Raw genomic sequence first — 20568 nt, 5'->3', positions numbered from 1 at the left:
TTGCTTTAAACAGATGTGCCCAGCCTGTGCAGGATGGCTCTGCACTCCATGAGGCTACCTTTAAACAGCTCCGTTTAAACAGTGCTGCCATCTGGGCCTTCCCTGACAACAGCGGCCACAGCCATGACACGTCTCTGCTGTGGCCTGCAACAGATTGGCAGATTTTTTTTTCACTTATTTCAAGCAAAATATCTTGTATCAAGTGAAAAATCTGCCAATGGAACAAGTGAAAATTCTCCAGATCCAAGATGCAGTGTCTAAAAACAAGTTCCTATATCTCACTGAATTGTTACTTTGTAGCTGATTGTGTCTTATTTTAAGTGTAATGAGATATTGTGACTAGAAATTAGACAAATATCCTTGGTAAGAGTTTTTGCAGTGTGTAGTTCCTGGAGATCAGCAACATAAAGACATTCAGTTCTGACTTTCTGCTGCTGCTATTTTTGTAGCCGCATTTTGCATTTTGTGTAAAACTTGGTGTGTGTGTTGCTGGTGTGCGTCACATTTACAAACCGCTCATTGTTTCGAATAGCATCCAGCAACTCAGAGAAACTCGATTCCTGGAATTTCCAGTAGTGTTTCATGCAAATCAGGCACGAGGAAGCAAAGTTTCCTTAATGTGGCAACACAATCCTGGCACTGTCCACCTGCCGTGTGAAGAACAGCAGCAGGACTAAGAGCTGTACAGTGACGTTAGGATGGTCTCTGTACTGTCCTACAAAGGCTGAAGAGGCCAAAAGTAAAATGAAAGACAGGCAACATTTAAAATTTTAAAACCTAAAGATAGTATTTTCTTCTCTTATTAAACTATCATATTTTGAATATATAACAGCATATATAACAGCACCAGGCAGCACGGTGGTTAGCACTGTTGCCGCACAGCAAGAAGGTCCTGAGTTCAATTCCAACATCAGGTCTTTCTGTGTGGAGTTTGCATGTTCTCCCCGTGTTTGCGTGGGTTCCCTCCGGGTACTCCGGCTTCCTCCCACCATCCAAAGACATGCAGCTTGTGGGGATAGGTTAATTGGATAATCCAAATTGTCACTAGGTGTGAATGTGCGAATGGTTGTCTGTCCCTGTGTGTTGGCCCTGTGACAGACTGGCGACATGTCCAGGGTGGACCCCGCCTCTCGCCCTATGACAGCTGGGATAGGCTCCAGCGCCCCCCGCGACCCTGAAAAGGATAAGCGGAAGCGAATGGATGGATGGATAACAGCATTTTTATTTAACTGTTTATTTCAGCTTGATACTCGATTCCCATCCATTCGTTTCTTAACTACTTTTCTAATTCAGGATGAATGGCAAACTGTAGCTCCTAAACTTTGGAACAACATGTTTGCAATCATCTACATCATCATTTTTATTAAATGTTAAAATAAATGTAATCTACCATTAATCGTGTTTAAAATGATGAGCCTCTCCCAGCTGTCACTGGGTCAGCTGATCCAGGCTTATATAACTTTTAATGTAAAGTAGTTTTATTTCCTGCTGCAGCTGAGAAGGAACAGATCCTGCTTTTCAGGGTTTTTATGTGTTTTGCATACAGACACACGTACATCACAGGTGTTACTGAAACAGAATAAATCCAGCAGCTCTGTGTTTGATCCTCCATCAGCTCTTCACTGTAATCCAGATCTCCTAACATGATGCTCTGCTCCGGACTCAGCAGCACACTGTGTGAGTACAACACACTGATAATCCTTTATTTCTACATGAAATCAGCTGCACATGTTCAGTCTAATCCTTTTCTAGCTTTCCACTGTGCTGTACTGTGACATGCTTTTCTTTCTGCTTTATTGGATCAGTTAATCTAACATCCTAAATACATGTTTGCATCACCTCAGCAGGACAGTTAGGCTTCACAGAGTCCTGAGAGGAATTCATGGCTGATCATTTACTAAGAACATGTTTACCACAACGTACATAATTATCTTGTAAATGTTCATCTACGACCAAGAATTACAGTAGCATTTAGCATTGACTGCCGATGCAAGGGCTATAGTCTGTAAATATTACTATTTAACTAGCCCTAGTGCACAGAGTCCATTGCCGGTTTCCTTGCTCGAGTCTTTGTTGGAGTCCTGGGTCCTTGTTTTGTTTATGAGGGATCTGGTGTTGGTGGGGAAAATGGATGGAAGCGAGGGTTAGCGTTGTTGTTTCCAAAGCTTGAAGCAATAGCCAGCTTTGAATCCCTGCTTTTGTTTCCCCTGAATTACTTGTTGTTCCTGACAATAACAAATGGAGCACATGGTGGTCTCACAATCTCAGGTGATATATTATGGGTCTATTTCAAAGTAAAGTCCGGGTTTAGACTGAGGCCAGTGTTGATCAGTTCTTGATGACAGACTGTTATCAGTGCATTCCAGGAAGACACAACGAGGCATAAAAATCACAAAAACACAAAAAGATGCACATTGGTAAGGAACATTGTGCGCTGTATATGTCAATTCAATTGTTGTGCTTTTCTCTGTCTCATTCTGGGATCTTTACTTTATGATGTAAAGTGTTATTTGGTACTCAAAGGAGCTTGCAAAGAAAAGCGTCTGGACTTCTTTAAGTTGCTTGAAGACGTTTCACCTTCATCCGAGAAGCTTCTTCAGTTCTAAGGTCAAATGGTGGAGAGTCCCAGATTTAAACCTAGTGGGAGTTTCCCCCCACAGAGGGACAAAAGGACCCCCTGATGATCCTCTAGTCGCCTGAGCCAAGGTGTGAAACTGGGTGTGGGTCTCAGTCAGCCAGGGTTTTGGGTGAGCTCATTGTGAAACCTGGCCCCACCTTATCATGTGATTTTCTGAGGTTAGATGGCCCAGGATGTGAGTGGGCGTTAAGGCGTCTGGGGAGGGAACTCAAAACTGGATTATAGATGGCAGAGAGTTGGTGTCGTAAACCACCGCCTCTGTTCAAAGATGGTCGCTCACAGTGGACATAGATGCTTCTTTCACTCCTCTTTCAAACCATCTGTCCTCTCTGTTCAAAATGTGAACATTGGCATCCTCAGAAGAGTGACCTTTGACCTTTAGATGCAGATGGACAGCTGAGTCTTGTCCTGTGGAGGTGGCTCTTCTGTGTTGTGCCATGCGCTTGTGAAGTGGCTGTTTGGTCTCTCCAATGTAGAGGTCTGGGCATTCCTCGCTGCTGTACAGCAAACACCACATTGTTAAGTTTGTTTTCAGTAGTTTTGTCGTTCGGATGAACCAGTTTTTGTCTGAGTGTGTTGCTGGGTCTGAAGTACACCGGGATGTCATGCTTGGAGAAAACCCTCCTGAGTTTCTCTGATACACCGGCTACATAGGGGATGACAATGTTGTTGCGTCTGTCCTTCTTATCCTCCCTCGCTGGTGTCTGATCTTCTTTTCTGTGCCTCTTTGCTGACTTTATAAACAATTAGGATAACGCATATTTTGAGTGCTTCCTTTACATGTGTGTGTTCCTCCTTTTTTGTACTATTCAAATGAAGCTGAAATTAAGTTGAATAAATCCACTGTATTCAACACACAGTCCAATACTGATGTTTCTGTCTGTGTCTTTCAGTGCTGGGAGCAGCGTATTTACTCATGACTTCAGGTAAAGGTTGTAGTGTTTGCTCATAATTCACAGATACTTAATGTTATGGTCCTGGGTCGTTTCGACCCAGCGTTTTTAGTTCTCATGTTTTGTCTTGATGCATCCTCAATCATCCAGGTAAGTAAATCTCCAAAAGTTGATTCTGTTCATTGGACGTAGCGTTTTGTGGGAGAAACGTTTCGTCACTCATCCAAGTGTCTTCAGTCTCAGCTGACTGCAGGTTTCCCCAAAACTTATAAACAGAACATTTGCATAATGACTGAAACCAGCCCACTGAGGAACAATGGGCTGGGAGGTCAGTTCCTTAATCATAATTATGCAAATTCTCATGACCATTGATCAACAACCACTGATCTTGATCAATGGTCATGAGTCCCATTCACAGAGAGTTGGGGAATGGCTGCAATCACAGCATTGTAAGATGGTGACAGATGTACCCTTAGGGGTAAGAAACTAAGAAACTAACAAAGAAACTAAACAGGCACAGGAGGCAAACACACAGCATAAAGAGGGTACGACGCGACACTGACACAGAGAAACACAGGGCTTAAATACACTGGGAAGTAATCTGGGAATGGGCAACAGGAGGGAGACACAGCTGGGAGAAATTAGACTAACGGGCCTGTGACACTGACCTCCCACATCATGAAGACCCTGGAAAGACTCATCCTGGACCAGCTTCGACCCATACTCAGACCACATCAGGATGCGCTTCAGTTTGCTTACCAGCCCCATCAGGCCAACTCTCCTGGGTGCAGAATCATCTGCAGCTCAACGTGGCAAAAACCTAGGAATTGATAGTGGACTTCAGGAAGACCAGGAAACACTTGACCCCTGTTTGAATCCACAAGGTCAATCTAGACGTCGTGGAGGACTAGAAATACCTCGGAGTATACATAGACAATAAATTGTACTGGGTTAAAAACACGAAAGAACTTTACAGGAACGGCAAGATTCAACTCTATTTTTAGAGGTGACTGAGGTCCGTCCACATCTGTAGGACAATGCTCAGGATTTTCCAAGAGTCTGTTGTGGCCAGTGCGATCCTCTACGCTGTTGCATGCTGGGGCAGTAGGTTGAGGGTCGCAGATGCCAACAGACTGACTAAACTGATCAAGGCCAGTAATGTTGTCGGCAATGTTCCCTCTAAGCTGCGCGTGTGTGCAATCGCGCACTGCTGGCAGGTCTCTGCGCACAGAAAATCTGCGTTGCGCACAAAAAAAAAATCTAACCTGAATTGAAATTAAAATTAAAACTTTAACAATTGTGTTTCGCAGTGTTAGTCAGTGACTGGCTGCTCCCGTATGGGATCAGAACGATGCCACCTTATCCCATAGTCCAGCCAATGATGCGATTCACATTCGTATATACGCAGCTAATCAACGTCGCTGACAGGCTATGACAGCGTCCTTATGTGCGACACCGGTGTTTTAGCAAAGCGGCTGATGTGGAGTGAAGTTAATAACAACGTGTACAACCATTGGAGATGTGAGCAGGACAGACGGAACAACTGACGGACAAAGTGTGGACTTTATACCAGTTTTTAAATTGTGTTGATCGGCCACGTAAAACCAGAGTTATGATAAAATATCTGCAATGTTTGTTTTTCTTCCTGAATACTGTCGTTGTTTATATTTACTACGGGAAGAAACGGTAAAAACGGCGTTTTATAAGGAAAACGCTCGAAAGCCTGTGAGCAAAGATGAAAGCAAAACACCCCGCCCTTTCCTATTGGTCGAAAAATGTACCATGTCAACCAATCAAAAAATGATATGACAACATGACATTTAAATGTTTAGGGAGGGGGAAGTTTTAGGAGTGACGGCGTGTTTTGAGATGTGAGAGATTTAGCACATTTCTTGTGTAGTTAGTGTGTAGTTAGTGTGTAGTTAGTCAATAGTTTTGTTGTGTGTCAGAACAATGAGGCGACTGCTGAGTGTTACAGGTGTTACAGCAGTGATACATCTGCTGCTGTCAGGCCTGCAGGTATCAGGCTGTTGTTCTCCTTCATCTCAGAGTGGACAGAAATGATTTTTTGGAGTGGCACAAATAATTTGTGTGGCATCAGATTTGATGCAGAACAGCTGATTGTTCTGTAAATAGTTTGAAATGTTTATTTTTTTTAAAAAAACACCTTGGCTGCATTTTTAGGTAAACAGCTGCAAAAAACTGTTGTTTGCAACACTATAGAAGAACTATATAATTGTCCAACATTGGTCATTATATTTTGCAGACAGAGTTACAGACTCTCTCCCAGACCACAGACTCATAATACAAGTCAGAGCTTTATAAAAGAAAGTTGTGTTTTCAAAATTGGAGTTCAAGTTATTTTTCCTTCCAATAGTGTTAACATGCTACACATGAACAAGGTTTTTTTTAAATTTTCATTGTAAGTGGGCTAAAGCAGTTAATTAAAAGTAGTCGCTCAGTGAGAGACTGAGATTATTCTGTACAACTCCTCCATTTAATACAATGTAAACACTGCAATAGTTTTGCAGACACTCTTTCTTACTCTGTAATGTTGCAGTTAATTTGTTGATATGTATTTATAATCATATCTGTCAACCCTGAGTATTTATTACTTGGTGACTTGTATATATTGTGCTGTTCCTCATATCTTAACATATATTGATAGTCTAGTTTGTTTTTGTTTATGCTGCTGTACTGGAAAATATGTATAAAATTATATTCATGCATTCAGTTTTTATTACAGGGTTTACCAGAGCCCAGCTCGCTTTACCTTCCAACGTGACGGCCATATCCACAAGGAGAGTGATCACCTTTAACGTCGACAGTGTCCTACAGCTGAGCTGTGGTAAGAAGGGTGTAGTTTGTACGTTAAAGCTGGATGTAAAGTCAGGTCCATAAGAATATGCCCAGTGACTTGTTTTTGCTCCCGTACATCACCACAGTGGATCTTAAATTTGACAGTCAGGATGTGACTGAAGTGCAGACTCTCAGCTTCAAATCATGAAGTGTAATAAAAGAATTATATTCAAACTTTCGCGTCATGTTCGGGTCAAATCTGACCAATTTACAACTTAAAACACTGATAAATATTTGATTGCCTCAAGGCCTTATGACATCCTCCACACTGTGCACTTGAACCTATAAAAGTGATGATTATTTGTTTCAATGAAATTTGAATGTTTTATTACATCTGTGATGTTCCCGCTCAAAGGTGACCATCGTAGAAAATGAATCTCATTTTTACACAGTCACCTATTTTGGTTGATTGATTGATAATACTTTATTCATCCTGAGGGAAATTGGGTTAAGGCTGCACCATCTTACCCTTCAGACCAAACATACATTACACAAACATCACATGGGGAAGGTGAGGTAGTTAGGTAGAGAGGTAGTTTGAGAGCAGAAAAAACATCTCAGCACATGAAGCGTCACATCTGACATTATGGAAGACATAAGCTTCGAAGGCGTTTGGAGGGGGTGAGAGGGTGAGTGTAGGTTTGTTTCAGTGTTCATGTGTGTGTGTGTGTGTGTGTGTGTGTGTGTGTGTGTGTGTTCCGTGTTCAGCCAAGAGAAAGTGTCCCTTCACCTGGTTAAGCAAAAGTCAACAATCTTCCACGCGGGTGGCCTTGAATGAGGAGGGAGACTCACAACACAACACATCTTGTTATCTAAGAGACAATTTTGTTATTCCCCTCAGCTGATCATCCAGCTGGCGCCGGGGGGGGGGGGGGGGGGGGGGGGGCTGCAACAGATGAAGATGGTAGTTGTTTTGGTTAATGCGAACAAACTGCTTCCAATTTTACAGTTGGTCTAATGTCCATCTTTGGTCACCAGGTCTCTTCTCGTTGTTCTTCTTCAAGATCTTCTCCATATTGCGTTAAAAACAAACACAGTCTGAGTACTCACAGCCCTGCCCATCGTCTATCATGTCGGCCAGCTTTGAGGGGTTTTGAACAGCTGTAGCTGCTTCTTGTTCTTTGATAAGCCGAGCCAGCTCCAATCAGCCAGAACTAGCAAAGCAAACGTCTCTGCAGGACAATCAGGCTCTCCCAAGCCCAGGAGGGTGGGCTCAAATCCATAATTCTTCTTTATGTTTCAGAGAACAAGTCTTTGAGACTCTCTTAAGGTTAGAGAATATCCAAGACTATACAAAGCAGATGAGAAGCCAAGCAGGAAAGATAAGCGAGAGGGAGAAAGTGTGACCGCCTCCATCAAGAGCCAAGAGCAGAAGCATTTAGGATCTGACTGCAACTTCTGAGTCTGTAAAGTGAAGCCAAAGTGTCTTAAACCTGCGTTATTGATATTAACATTTCATGTGTCCTTTTGTCTCATTGTGTGTGTAACAGTCAGTGGAGTGATTGCTGTGCAGTCAGTTTTGTACAGATGTGCAGATAAAGAAATCTGCTCTCAGCTTCACGATCTGAACTTCATCAAGGAAAGGTGAACACTGTCGGGTAGTTTAACTGCTTTGATTACAATAAAAAGCACCAGCAGTTCAAATGAATGCAGATATTAGAAATCATGAACTGATCACTTCAACAAACCTGGAAATTTGCTTTTTGTCTCCCTGCAGCTGTGACTTGAAGGAAGTGTGTGAAATAAATACAAACATGGTCTGTACCTGTAATCGCAGCGTCTGCACCTACCGGGACATCACCTTCAACTGCGTCCCTGCAAGTCTGTTACATCTGTGATTATAAACTAATAATCAGTCACATCTGTACATGAATCATTACAGTTTCTAACGTGATGTGTTTCTTTGTCAGTCCACAATGTAACATGTGAAGGATCTCAGGCGAAACTTCAGTGTGGTCAGATTTATTTTTCTCATTTATTGTAACTTTAGTGGATTCATTTGATAGAACTACAAACATGGTTACAGTTTATGAACTCTTCCTCAGGTGAAGGACAGGTTATAGTTGTCTCCTGGGCTAATTATGGTCGCCGTGACAACACCACGTGCTCTCATGGACGTCCTGTCTCTCAGCTCCAAAATGTCACCTGTTCGAGTCCCAGTAGTAAAGAATATGTAACTAAAGGGTACAGATGCTGACTCTCTTTCCATCTTCTCTCAGATGACACGGCGTACTTCAGTCCTCTGCTGACTCACCTTTGACCTGCATTCACAGGTGTAACTGGCAGAACAGCTGTACTGTTGAAGCATCAAACACAGTGTTTGGAGACCCCTGTCCTGGCTCCTACAGGTACCTGGAGGTGTTTTACACTTGTCAGGGTAAGAACCTGAAACCTTTAGACTGCATTCATTCCTGTGCTCATAAAAAGGTCATTATTATTTCTATGCTGAAAAAGACTCAAGTAATCTGACATGAATATCTCGTCAGCTTATTTTTACAGATCCTGAGTGAACAAATTGAAATGATGTTTATGAAAGTCTTAAAAAACAGAATCCTGTAATTTTTATAGAATTTAATTATGGAAAAATGTAATTTAATGAAGAGATCCGTGATGCTGATCACAATATATAGATACTCCAAAACAAAATGTAAAAATCTATTAGTCTGTTTTCTCCTAAATACTGCAGTGTTAGACCTGCTTTAAAAATACTGCAACAGCTGATGTTTTTCCTTTGATGTGTGAAAAATCCTCTGAGTTTTAAAAGTGCTGCAGTTCAGTTTTATTTATACAGCACCACATCCAAATAACAGATTGCCTCAAGTTGCTTTGTATAAAAAAGTACAGACCTTAGAATAATAGAAACAAAACAGAGAAAATCTCAACAATCATATGACTCCCTGTGATGATGTCACATGGAAAACCTCGATACACAAAGTGAAGAGGGTGCAGGCTCTCTCACACATGACAGGCCTCACTCTGTACGGACGTTTGGAAGACTGGGCACCATGGATTGGCTAATTCATGTGAACTGAGCTTCATCCCACATTTTATTATTCATGTGGCTTAAACTTTGTTCAGTTGTTGTTACTAACTTCTTTAGTAAGTAAGTAAAAGTTTATTTATAAAACACCTTTCAAGACAGAGATCAAAAAGTGCTTCACCAAAAGATAACAGAGCATTAAAAAAAGAGTTATCCAAACACATGCCTAAAAACTGAGTTTTTATTGGTTCTTGAAAGACACGACTGAGATCTCAGGCTCAGAGGGAGAGAGTTTCAGAGTCTGGGAACCACTGTGCTCAAAACTCTGTCTCCTTTAGTTTTCAACCTCCTGTGAGGTACAATAAGTACCTACAAGTACCTGGAGGTGGTTTATGACTGTCAGGGTAAGAACTTTAAACTTCATGACTCTGTGAATTCAATTATATGTACAGATAATTCTTAATCATTATTAAAGAATTCATATTTCTGTTATAAAGAAGTCACTGAAATTATCAGACATGAAAACGTTTTCAGTTCTTTTGCAGATCCTGAGTGAACGGATTGAAATCACAGTTTTCAGAAAGTTCTTGAGAATAAATCAGAATCAATTCTGTATTAATCAGATTTAATTACTCATAAATTACACTTGAACTGCTGCTTGTGTCGCACTAAATAATCACTGCTGCTGTGGTCAGTCAGTTAAAGAACCAGCAGCTAAAATAAGAGGATTGGATACTTCTCTTTGACGTGGACTCAGATGCTGATTCATTAGCAGCAAAGATAAAGCACGTCTATAAAACATTTTCCATTCTCAACTTCATGTGTTTGTGTATTGTATGTACGGTCAGCAAGGTCAGTCTCTCAATTGCCCCTCGGGGATAAATAAAGTTTTCTGAATCTGAATGTTGGATTCTTACGCATTGTTTTTATGTTGAACAACATGTTAACATATAATTTCATGGAGCTTTGCTCTACTAACTTTGCAATCATGCTGCAGCTCCTTCCTGCCCTCCTGGTTGGACTTGGTTTGGAGGTCGCTGTTTCATCTTTGACAGCAGCGTGAAGAACTGGACTGATGCTGAGGTACATTAGAAATAACAGCAGCTGTCGCTGCATCACTGATGATATAAAGAGTTTCTGTCTTTGACTGATTTTAAATGCATTCTCACACTTTTCATCTTCTGTGCACCTCATCTTCCTCCTCAGAGTTCCTGTCAGACACTCGGTGGACATCTGGCCTCATTCCACAGCAGGGCTGAGTACACCTTCATCAGAGAGCTCACTCGCACAGCAGCAGGGTCGTATCCGATAGCTTGGGTTGGAGGCAACGACAGAGAGACTGTAAGTGTTTCATAGATAAAGAGGATGAGCTGCAGCTGTTTCTGATTTTTCATATTTTTCTCTTCATATTCATCAGTTTGATTCAAAGGTCAACATGTGACAGACGGATTAATCAGGACTTTGTTCCTGGAGACAGATGTTGCTGTTGACTTGACTTTTCTTTTCATTTTTTACCTCCACAAACAAAATGAACCTTCATTGTGTTCGAGTGGTGTAAGAGGTCTCATGTCTGCACTCTCAGCATAGATGCATCAAAGTACATCAGAACAAACTGAACTTTATTCTTCCAGGAAACTGTGTGGATGTGGAGTGATGGTTCCCAGTTTGACTTCATAAACTGGGCCAGTGGACAACCAGACAACGGAAGAGGAGGAGAAGATTGTATGGATATAAACCAAGGAGGTACAAACTGAAAGCGGGACTTTGGTTTTTATATTGACTAAAGTCATGTAATCTTAGGTCTTTATAAGAACTGTGTTTGTTCTTTTTACATTAGAGAAGAAGAAAACGTTTACAGCACAGACCTCTGATTTTATTTCTTCATTTTGATTCTTTACAGGAGGAGATTTTGTCAACGACTTCAGGTGTGACTCACAGAGCCACTTTGTTTGTGTCAGACGTCCATAACTGCTCCTTCGTGTCCTCACACATCTGACATGATGATGTCACAGCCTCACTGCTGATGTCACTTCCAGCAGGATGTCAAGCCTCGATGACATCACTGCTCGAAGATTTATTGATAAATATGATTTCATATCACAATAAACAGGAAAATAAATTCAATAAAATGTAAAGGAACTGAAATGTTGACCTGAAAGTGAGTCGTTCATGCTTCATCATCTGATCATCTTAATAAAGCTGAAAACGAGCTGCTTTCTGTCTCCCTGCAGCTGTGATGGAAAAACCTGTGTGACATAAATACACCATCAGTACTTCTGATCCTGGGATCTCATCAGCTGATGCTGATAACGCAGTTATTTTTAAATCTGAAGAAAAGAATCATCTTAATCATATTTGTGTAAAATTATATATTTATCTTTTTTTGCAACTTTACCATACCGTACCAGCTTTACTTATAAAGCACTTTAACACAAAACCAGAGACCACAAAGTGCTGTACATATACAAATAGCATAAACAAACAACAACAAATTAAAAGATTAAATAAAATAATAAAACATGTTAAAAAAGTCATATTGAGTCAGCCCCTTACAAGAGCAAATAAATGTGTCTTAAGAAGAGTTTTAAACTCAGAAAGAGAAGAGGCCTGTCTTACATGCAGGCTCACGTCTACATCTACTGACTGAAACCAGCCCACTGAAGGAACAATGGGCTGGGGGGTCAGTTCCTTCATCTTAATTATGCAAATTCTCATGACCATTGATCAACAACCACTGATCAATAACCATGAGTCCCATTCACAGAGAGTTGGGGAACGGCTGCAATCACAGCATGTAAGATGGTGACAGATGGACCCTTAGGCCCCTCCTCCATTCAGAGATGGTCTTTCCCTTTTCACGTAAATGGCCTCCTTGACTCCGCCCTCAAACCAGCGTTCCTCCCTGTCCAGGATGTTACATCCTCATCATAGCCAGTAATGTGATTATTTTGTTCCAGTTAAAAGACGCGCTGCAGCAGTTTGCACAACCTGCAGACGTCTAATGGATGCATCACTAACCCCACAGTAAAGTGTGTTACAGTAATCCAGCCTAGATGTAAGAAAGGCAGGGATTACAGTCTCAAAAAGCTGCTTTGATAAGATGGGCTTTGTTTTGGCTGTCACAAATGAAAGAAGTTTGATGTCAGGTTTATATAGTGGATTGTGGAGGTAAACACAGACAACACGAGAGCTCTCGATTGACACTGCTCGTTTATTATTCATCACCACACAACTGAACACTTTTCCCTCCAAAACACAGCAACAACACTTCCTGAGAACTGGGTGTGAGTGGAGCCCTCCAGTGGTCCACCACAGGATTGTCATTTATGCTTAGAAATATCTACTCATATATGCTCAGAGTTTTATAATCAATGTCATGTTGGTAGAGGTTTGATCCTTAATAGTCTGCAAAGACTTTGTGTGCATGCTAGAGTGTTCTGGCTAACTGTCACAAATGAAAGAAGCTTGTTGTCAGGTTTATATAGTGGATTATCGTTTATGCTTAGAAATATCTGCATGCCACAACACACCCTGGGAGCATGGGAGAGGTCGTACCACCCCCCCCCCCCCCCCCCCCCCCCAACACACACACACACACACACAGACACACTCTTACACAACGCACAGGCAAGGTTCCACTTCACCACTCTAACTGCTGATCCAGTTTTCTAAACTGGATTGTGAGAGATGTGACTGTCAGAATTTCTGCTGAGTGATTTTTAGTAGGTCGCTGATTCTTTCAGTTCCTCTGTCAGGTCGTTCAGGCAAAAACACGGTCACCTGTAGCTAAAAGGACCCACATGAGGACCTGAGGGGGCAAACTGGCTCATATGGGGAAACACTGCTGCTGTTCAGGATGCAGACAGACTCAGACAGGAGTTTAAAGGGATAAGTGAAAGCTGGAGGTGAGAGAGCGACTCTTCGTGCTGCTGCAGTGGCTCATACAGAAGATAAATGTGAATGACGTCAGAACAGCAGATTTTTATGTTGTGTGAAAGTTAAATATTAATCAGACTGAACCTAAACTTCTGCCAACAGGTTTACGTTTGTGTTTTTTGGATTGAGCAGAAAAAACTCTATTTTATTCTATTGTAATCTTTTATCATAGACACCTTATTTTATGCAGATATTAAGAAAATCATGTGACCAATTCTTTGTGTATTTTAGTGTAAACAGTAACATTGTATATGATATAAATTACTTTGGATCTAATATTTTTAAGATGATTCTATATTTGACATTTTTACTCTTTAACATGTTTTTGATTCACTTTTTCCTTCCGACTCTTTTGCTGCTGTAACAGGTGAATTTTCCCAGTGTGAGATTAAATAATGTTATTGTATCTTAATCAGTCTGAATAATGTGATGAAAAGTGTAGTATTTAATATCAGAATAAGGAAATATACATTTATGGCTGACACAAACAGATTAATGCTGCTGTGATGACCGTTAGCTGTAAACAATAATCAGAGCTCTACAAACAGCTGATAACTAGAAACGTGGAGCTTCTAGTAATCGTCTCCATGTAGATCAGAGATGTCAAAGTCATCTTACATGGTGTCAGAGGTTGCTGAGTGGAGGCGAGGAAGGAGGACCCAAACGCTGGACTCACAGGTAGGTAGGTGAAGGTTGGTGTTTTATTATCGAAGGACTGAACAAACAGAACAGAGGAAGGAAATGGCTGGCTGGATGACTGAAAGACTGAATGGCTGGCTGACTGAACGAAGGCGGAGACGACAACATAACATCTATGACACGACAGTGAACGAGTAGAAACAGAAGGCTTAAATACACAGACTGATGAGGATGATAATGAGAGACCGGTGAGTACACAGCTGAACATAATCTGGCTAATGGCACGAGACGAGCTGACACAGGAAAAGCAGGAAGTGAGAACATGGAAGTGGCAAAATAAACTGAACATGAACAAAACTGAAAGCACTGGGTCGATGACCCAGGAACCCTGACAGTACCCCCCCCCCTCTAAAGGCCGGCACCCGACGGCCAAAAGAAAGAAAAACCAGAACAGGGCGGGCGGAGGGGGCCCAGGACGGAGGGACGGAGTCCAAAACAGAAACAGTTCAGGCGGCCGGTCGCGAGGAAGGCGGCCGATGGCGGCCGCTGAGCAGGTCCGGCGGGCGGCCGCGCCGGCGATGACGTCCAGAACGTGGCTGGGGCGACGGCGCGGCAGCCGCAGGACCAGGCGAAGCAGAGGCTGACGCCGAGGCTGAGGCTGGCCCAGGCGAAGCAGAAGCTGAGGCTGAAGCTGAGGCTGAGTCTGAGGCTGGACCAGGCGACGGCACGGGAGCCAGGGGTGACGGAGCCACAGCTTTAGGTCCAGCGGGCGCGGAGGCCCCTGGCTGGAGAGCGGCCGGGCCAGCGGGCGCGGAGGCCCCTGGCTGGAGAGCGGGAGAGCTCACAGCTTGCTCTGGGTGCTGTGGCTGCAGGTCCAGGAACTGAACAGGGAGGTGGATGAGTGACTGAACTACAGAAGACTGGACAGACTGGAGGACGGGCGACCGGGAGGCAGGAGGCGACTGGACTGACTGGACGGGAGGCAACTGGAGAACAGGACACTGAGCTACAGGGGACGACTGGATTGACTGGACTGACTGGAGGACTGGAGACTGGAGTGAAAGCTGAACAGCAGGTGAGGGAACTGACTGGAGTGGGGAAGCTAAGGGATGAACAGAGGTTGGCGATGCTAATGGCTGAGCTAATGACTGAGTTACTGAGGGGGATAAAGCTACAGTTTGGGCTAGTAAAGCTGGTGCCTGAGCAGGGGACAGGTCAGCTAGCCTAACTAGAGACAGTGCCAGGGCGTGGAAAGCTGAGTGAGGAGATAGACGGGGTGGCGAACTAGCAGGTGGACAAGTTAGGTATTCGCTGCCTCCAGAGCGTGAGGGCGCCGGCTGGGGAGCCTCAGCTGAGTCTCTATGGGGGTCAGGTCGGATCCTGGCCGCCGTGCTGGTGGGAAATGGCAGAGTAAAGGGTGTGGAAATAGTGACTGGGTGTATGATACTGGCAGGTTTATCTGGGATTGTTCTGGTCCTTCTGCCACCACTATTTACAGTCTGTGGGGGAGCAGAGCAGAACAAATCTTCCCAGTCCACAGAATCCTCCAGGAGGGAAACATCCCATGACTCAGAGATGGATTTATTATTGGTTTTAAGTGGAGAATAAAATGAGGGTGAAAAACAGTCACTGGAACTCACCACCGGGTATTGCTGGAAATAGTCCATTTTATGGCGGCGTGCGCGCCGCTTTCTCCGGGAAGAGGAAGCAGGCGGGGTACACACCCGAGCCTCTGGCGCGGGAGCCTCTGTTGAGCCAAGGTGGGAGGCGGAGCCGCTGTGCCGTGGCGAGGTTGAAGGTCCGGTGAATGAGACAGGTGACGTGTGAGCGAGGAGCGGGTCCGCGAGAGGGGGAGCCGCCGAAGCGCGGCGCGAAACGCCCACTCTCCGCGGCAAATGCTCCGGTGCATGGGAGGTAGCAGGTGGGTGAACGCGGCGTCTCCGAGGCCCGCCCAGAGCCAAGCGAGTGCCTTCGAAGACGTGCTCTCGCTCCGCGAAGAGCCGCTGTCTCTCCTTGAGCTTTTCTGCCCACAAGGAGAGCGCTGCCTCCGGCCGCTCAAAAAGGTCCGAGTCCGCTGGGTCGAAAACGTGTCTTCGTGGCACGGGTCGTGTCATTCTGTCAGAGGTTGCTGAGTGGAGGCGAGGAAGGAGGACCCAAACGCTGGACTCACAGGTAGGTAGGTGAAGGTTGGTGTTTTATTATCGAAGGACTGAACAAACAGAACAGAGGAAGGAAATGGCTGGCTGGATGACTGAAAGACTGAATGGCTGGCTGACTGAACGAAGGCGGAGACGACAACATAACATCTATGACACGACAGTGAACGAGTAGAAACAGAAGGCTTAAATACACAGACTGATGAGGATGATAATGAGAGACCGGTGAGTACACAGCTGAACATAATCTGGCTAATGGCACGAGACGAGCTGACACAGGAAAAGCAGGAAGTGAGAACATGGAAGTGGCAAAATAAACTGAACATGAACAAAACTGAAAGCACTGGGTCGATGACCCAGGAACCCTGACAGTAACCCCCCCCCCCCCCCCCCCCCCTCTAAAGGCCGGCACCCGACGGCCAAAAGAAAGAAAAACCCAGGAACCCTGACACATGGTGGGTCACATACAGCCTGCTGATCGACCAGTGAAAGTCGTCTTTGTGTCTCCACATTTAATCCTGAGACATCTTGAGCGCTTTGAGTACTCCGGGAGAGTAGAAAAGCGCTATATAAGAATCAGTCCATTTACCATTTACCATTCACCCCAGCTGGCCCCGCCCCTCCCTGAGCCTGGTTCTGCCGGAGGTTTCTTCCTGTTAAAAGGGAGTTTTTCCTTCCCACTGTCGCCAAAGTGCTTGCTCATAGGGGGTCATATGATTGTTGGGTTTTTCTCTGTATCTATGAAGTGCCTTGAGGCGACTTTTGTTGTGATTTGGCGCTATATAAATAAAACTGAATTGAATTGAATTGAATCTTAATATAAGAAAGAAAAAGACGTTCTGTATGTTCATACTGAGAGGCAGAAAAGATGCTGCACTTGAACTCATCACTTTGTCAAGGGAGAGATGAGTGAGTGACTTAGGGAGGGGTTAGAGAGGGCTGTCTCTCCATTCAAAGTCAATGAGACTTTATCATAAAAAAGGTGGAACATTTCAGAAAGGGTAGAAAACTGCTGAGGAGTGCAGCATCAACAGCAATGAACTCGAAGGAAAATGACGACGGAGCCAAAAAAGACATTATATTTTTTATTGACACACTGTACATCTGCTCTTTCAAGGCTACCATCCCTGTGCGCTCACATGGTCAGTGGCGTGATGACTGAGCGTCCTTCATTTACAATGGAGCTTACAAAATGATATTTAATGTCCACATTTTTGCACCTCTGTCGACTCACAGGGTCTTTAGCCAAAGCAATCGTTTGCTGGTTGTCCTCATACAACACCGTTTGTGTGTATTTCACCTAAACCTCCAAAATCTTCTTAAATATAAACACTCTTGCATTGTAGAAGCCAGGGCCATATACTCTCCGTCACAGGTAGAGAGCGCCGTAGTGTCACGGTCTGCAGTCCGCACTGGGCAACCTGCCGCGGCCATGAATGTTTTGTTTTTGTTTTCTCCCCATCCCTCATTTCCACTTATATGAGTTGGTGTGTGCGTGTGTGGCAGTGTCCGTGGTTTCCGGCCCAGAGAGTTTCCCACCGAAAACTAGCTTTACTTTGTTGTCTGGGTCAACTTTGCTAGCAGAGACAGAGAGAGGCGTTGAAAGGCTGCTCCAACAGAACTTATTGTTTCAGAGGAAAACACGAACACGGTGTACAGTCGAGTCTTAACAGCTTACTTACAGCTGGGCTCGTCAGGCTCTCTTCTTGGCTGCAGTGGTTATTATTATATTTACATGCTTCCAGCTCCCGTTTTTGCTTGATGACAGCTCGTACTTTTCCTTTTTCTCCCTCCCTCGCTCACAGACACATAACGGGTATGGCAGTCCATTCTCCCTGCAGCACGGACTACACTGCCCATCAGGCTGCATGCTTTAGGTCTATGCCTGTAACACTCTGCCTGTTGCCTTCACATTAAATGATTTTTTGAATAATAATTTTTAAAAATATTTCTTCACGTCATTATGTAAATAGAGGTGACATGGGCCGCGAGATTGAGACACGTCATTAAAGCCTCTTAATGTGTGTTTTGTTTGGGTTTCCACCAGCTTGGAATTACCAAAAACAGAGAGAGCATAGCCGAACATATGAAACAGGAAAAGACCGCCGTGTAATCCCTTTATTTCAACAAAGTAGCTGTAATCTGAATACCACCTTTATAAACAGTAACTGCACTTAGTGGACCTTTGTTCCTCACTATCTGTTCTGACACTTTGCCGCGGATCTCAAAATGGTGACTGGCACCTGACGGTTTCACTACCAATCGGGGGCGATCGTGGCTCAAGAGTTGGGAGTTCACCTTGTAATCGGAAAGTTGCCGGTTCGAGCCCCGGCTTGGACAGTCTCGTTCGTTGTGTCCTTGGGCGAGACACTTCACCCGTTGCCTACTGGTGGTGGTCAGAGGGCCCAGTGGCGCCAGTGTCCGGCAGCCTCGCCTCTGTCAGTGCGCCCCAGGGTGGCTGTGGCTACAATGTAGCTGCATCACCAGTGTGTGAATGTGTGGATGACTGGATGTGTAAACCTTTGTGGTCCATTTACCATTACTGGGCACCCTATTCTAGTCTAAACAACAGCATTTCAGTAAGTTTCCACTACATGATGGTTCCCTCTTATCTGCTGCTCTACAGGCAAACATGGGCGACAGTCTATGACTGATGGACACCTATTCTAACGTGTCCATGTAACACTGCGCTACATGATTATATGGCAGGTTTGAGTAATATGAGATTAATATAAGGCACAGTAATAAAGCACTTCAGGTCAGCTCATTCTAACAACATGGGAACAGGAGCAGTACAAAGAAAAAAGAAGTGGTCGCATATACAGTATATTTGGGCTGCTGCCAGCTTCTTCACTGTGTTTATACGCCTCTCTGCACTTAATTATTAGTTATGATTATTAATCTCTGGCTCTCTTCCACACGTGTCCTTGTCCTGTCTTCCTCCCCTCGGCCTCAACAGGTCGTTATGGCTGCCCCTCCCTGAGCCTGGAGATTTCTTCCTGTTTAAAGGGAGTTTTTCCTTCCCACTGTCACCAAGTGCTTGTTCTTAGGGCGTCGTGTGATTGTTGGGGTTTCTGTGTATTATTGTAGGTTCTTTACTTCACAGTGTAAAGCACCTCGAGGTGTCTGCTTTTGTGATATGGAGCGCTATAAATAAAACTGAACAGTTACATGGTCGGGGTCAAGACATTTGTCCCAGAAAGGCCACTCTTTCACAAATCCATTTACATCTCAGATGTTTAAAAAACTGTTTATCAAATCTTTTTTCAGAAGAAATATTAGAGTCCTTCATGGTGAGCTTGAACAACACACTCAAACACAGGTGTAATGGCTTTTTCCGTGTCAGGTTTCCTGGATGATGATTTGGGTGTTTATGAAGGTCCTGCTCTGTCTGTGCTCCAAACCTTTTGCATGATGCTGTCGCTGCTGCACAATGACATGTTGTGTTTATCAGGAACTAATTCAGCAGTCAGTGGAAAGACTTCTTTCTAAATACTCTGAATGTTTTTGAAGCTTATTTTTAGTTTCTGGTGTTTTCCCATGAATCCACTTCCTCTGTGAACAGAGAGACGTGTGGAGATGTTTCATGCAAAGCAGAATATTTTCCAGTCAAATGTGTTCTCAGCTGCACTCCTGCCCGTCTGTTACATTCATATCATGGACCTGTTTGTTAGTATAGTAACATCCAGTAAATCATTAAATAGCCGTCATAAATACCTGCTGTACCACCCCATATAAAACCACTGTAAACACTGGTGTGTTGAACACCCACAGTTGGGGGCGATCGTAGCTCAAGAGTTGGGAGTTCGTCTTGTAATTGGAAGGTTGCCGGTTCGAGCCCCGGCTTGGACAGTCTCGGTCGTTGTGTTCTTGGGCAAGACACTTCACCCGTTGCCTACTGGTGGTGGTCAGAGGGCCCAATGGCGCCAGTGTCCAGCAGCCTCGCCTCTGTCAGTGCGCCCCAGGGTGGCTGTGGCTACAATGTAGCTGCCATCACCAGTGTGTGAATGTGTGGATGACTGGATGTGTAAAGCGCTATATAGATACAAGCCATTTACTGTTTGTCTGTGTCGTCCACTTGGTCTCCGTCCTCTTTGTTCCCTCTTTAAGACGCTGTTAATGAACAGGGGAGTGTCACTTTCTCTCTGAGCTGATCAGGTCTGTGCTCTTCATTTAAATCCAGACGTGATCACATTTTCAAACTGTAGCTCCTAAACTTTGGAACAACATGTTTGCAATTATTTACATCATGTTAACACAATCATTTTTATTAAATGTTAAAATAAATGTAATCTACCATTAATCATGTTTAAAATGATGAGCCTCTCCCAGCTGTCTCTGGGTCAGCTGATCCAGGCTTATATAACTTTTAATGTAAAGTAGTTTTATTTCCTGCTGCAGCTGAGAAGGAACAGATCCTGCTTTTCAGGGTTTTTACGTGTTTTGCATACAGACACACGTACATCA

General features: G+C 43.9%; 1 protein-coding gene across 1 annotated transcript; it reads left to right on the top strand.

Annotated features, from left to right (window-relative positions):
- The first annotated feature begins 8144 nt into the window (after positions 1-8144).
- LOC148097074 (galactose-specific lectin nattectin-like) lies at positions 8145-11338 on the top strand. Its single transcript, XM_087834180.1, has 8 exons — positions 8145-8211; positions 8301-8345; positions 8436-8574; positions 8664-8767; positions 10368-10453; positions 10577-10711; positions 11002-11113; positions 11271-11338. Exons 1-8 carry the CDS (start codon positions 8145-8147, stop codon positions 11336-11338), a joined length of 756 nt encoding a protein of 251 aa, XP_087690306.1.
- Positions 11339-20568: the final 9230 nt, after the last annotated feature.

This window comes from Neolamprologus brichardi, chromosome 20 (assembly GCF_056152115.1).
Source record: "Neolamprologus brichardi isolate AB-2024 chromosome 20, ASM5615211v1, whole genome shotgun sequence".
Classification (NCBI taxonomy): domain Eukaryota; kingdom Metazoa; phylum Chordata; class Actinopteri; order Cichliformes; family Cichlidae; genus Neolamprologus; species Neolamprologus brichardi.
Note: the sequence above shows the minus strand (reverse complement) of the source record. Positions and strands in the feature narration are given on the sequence as shown.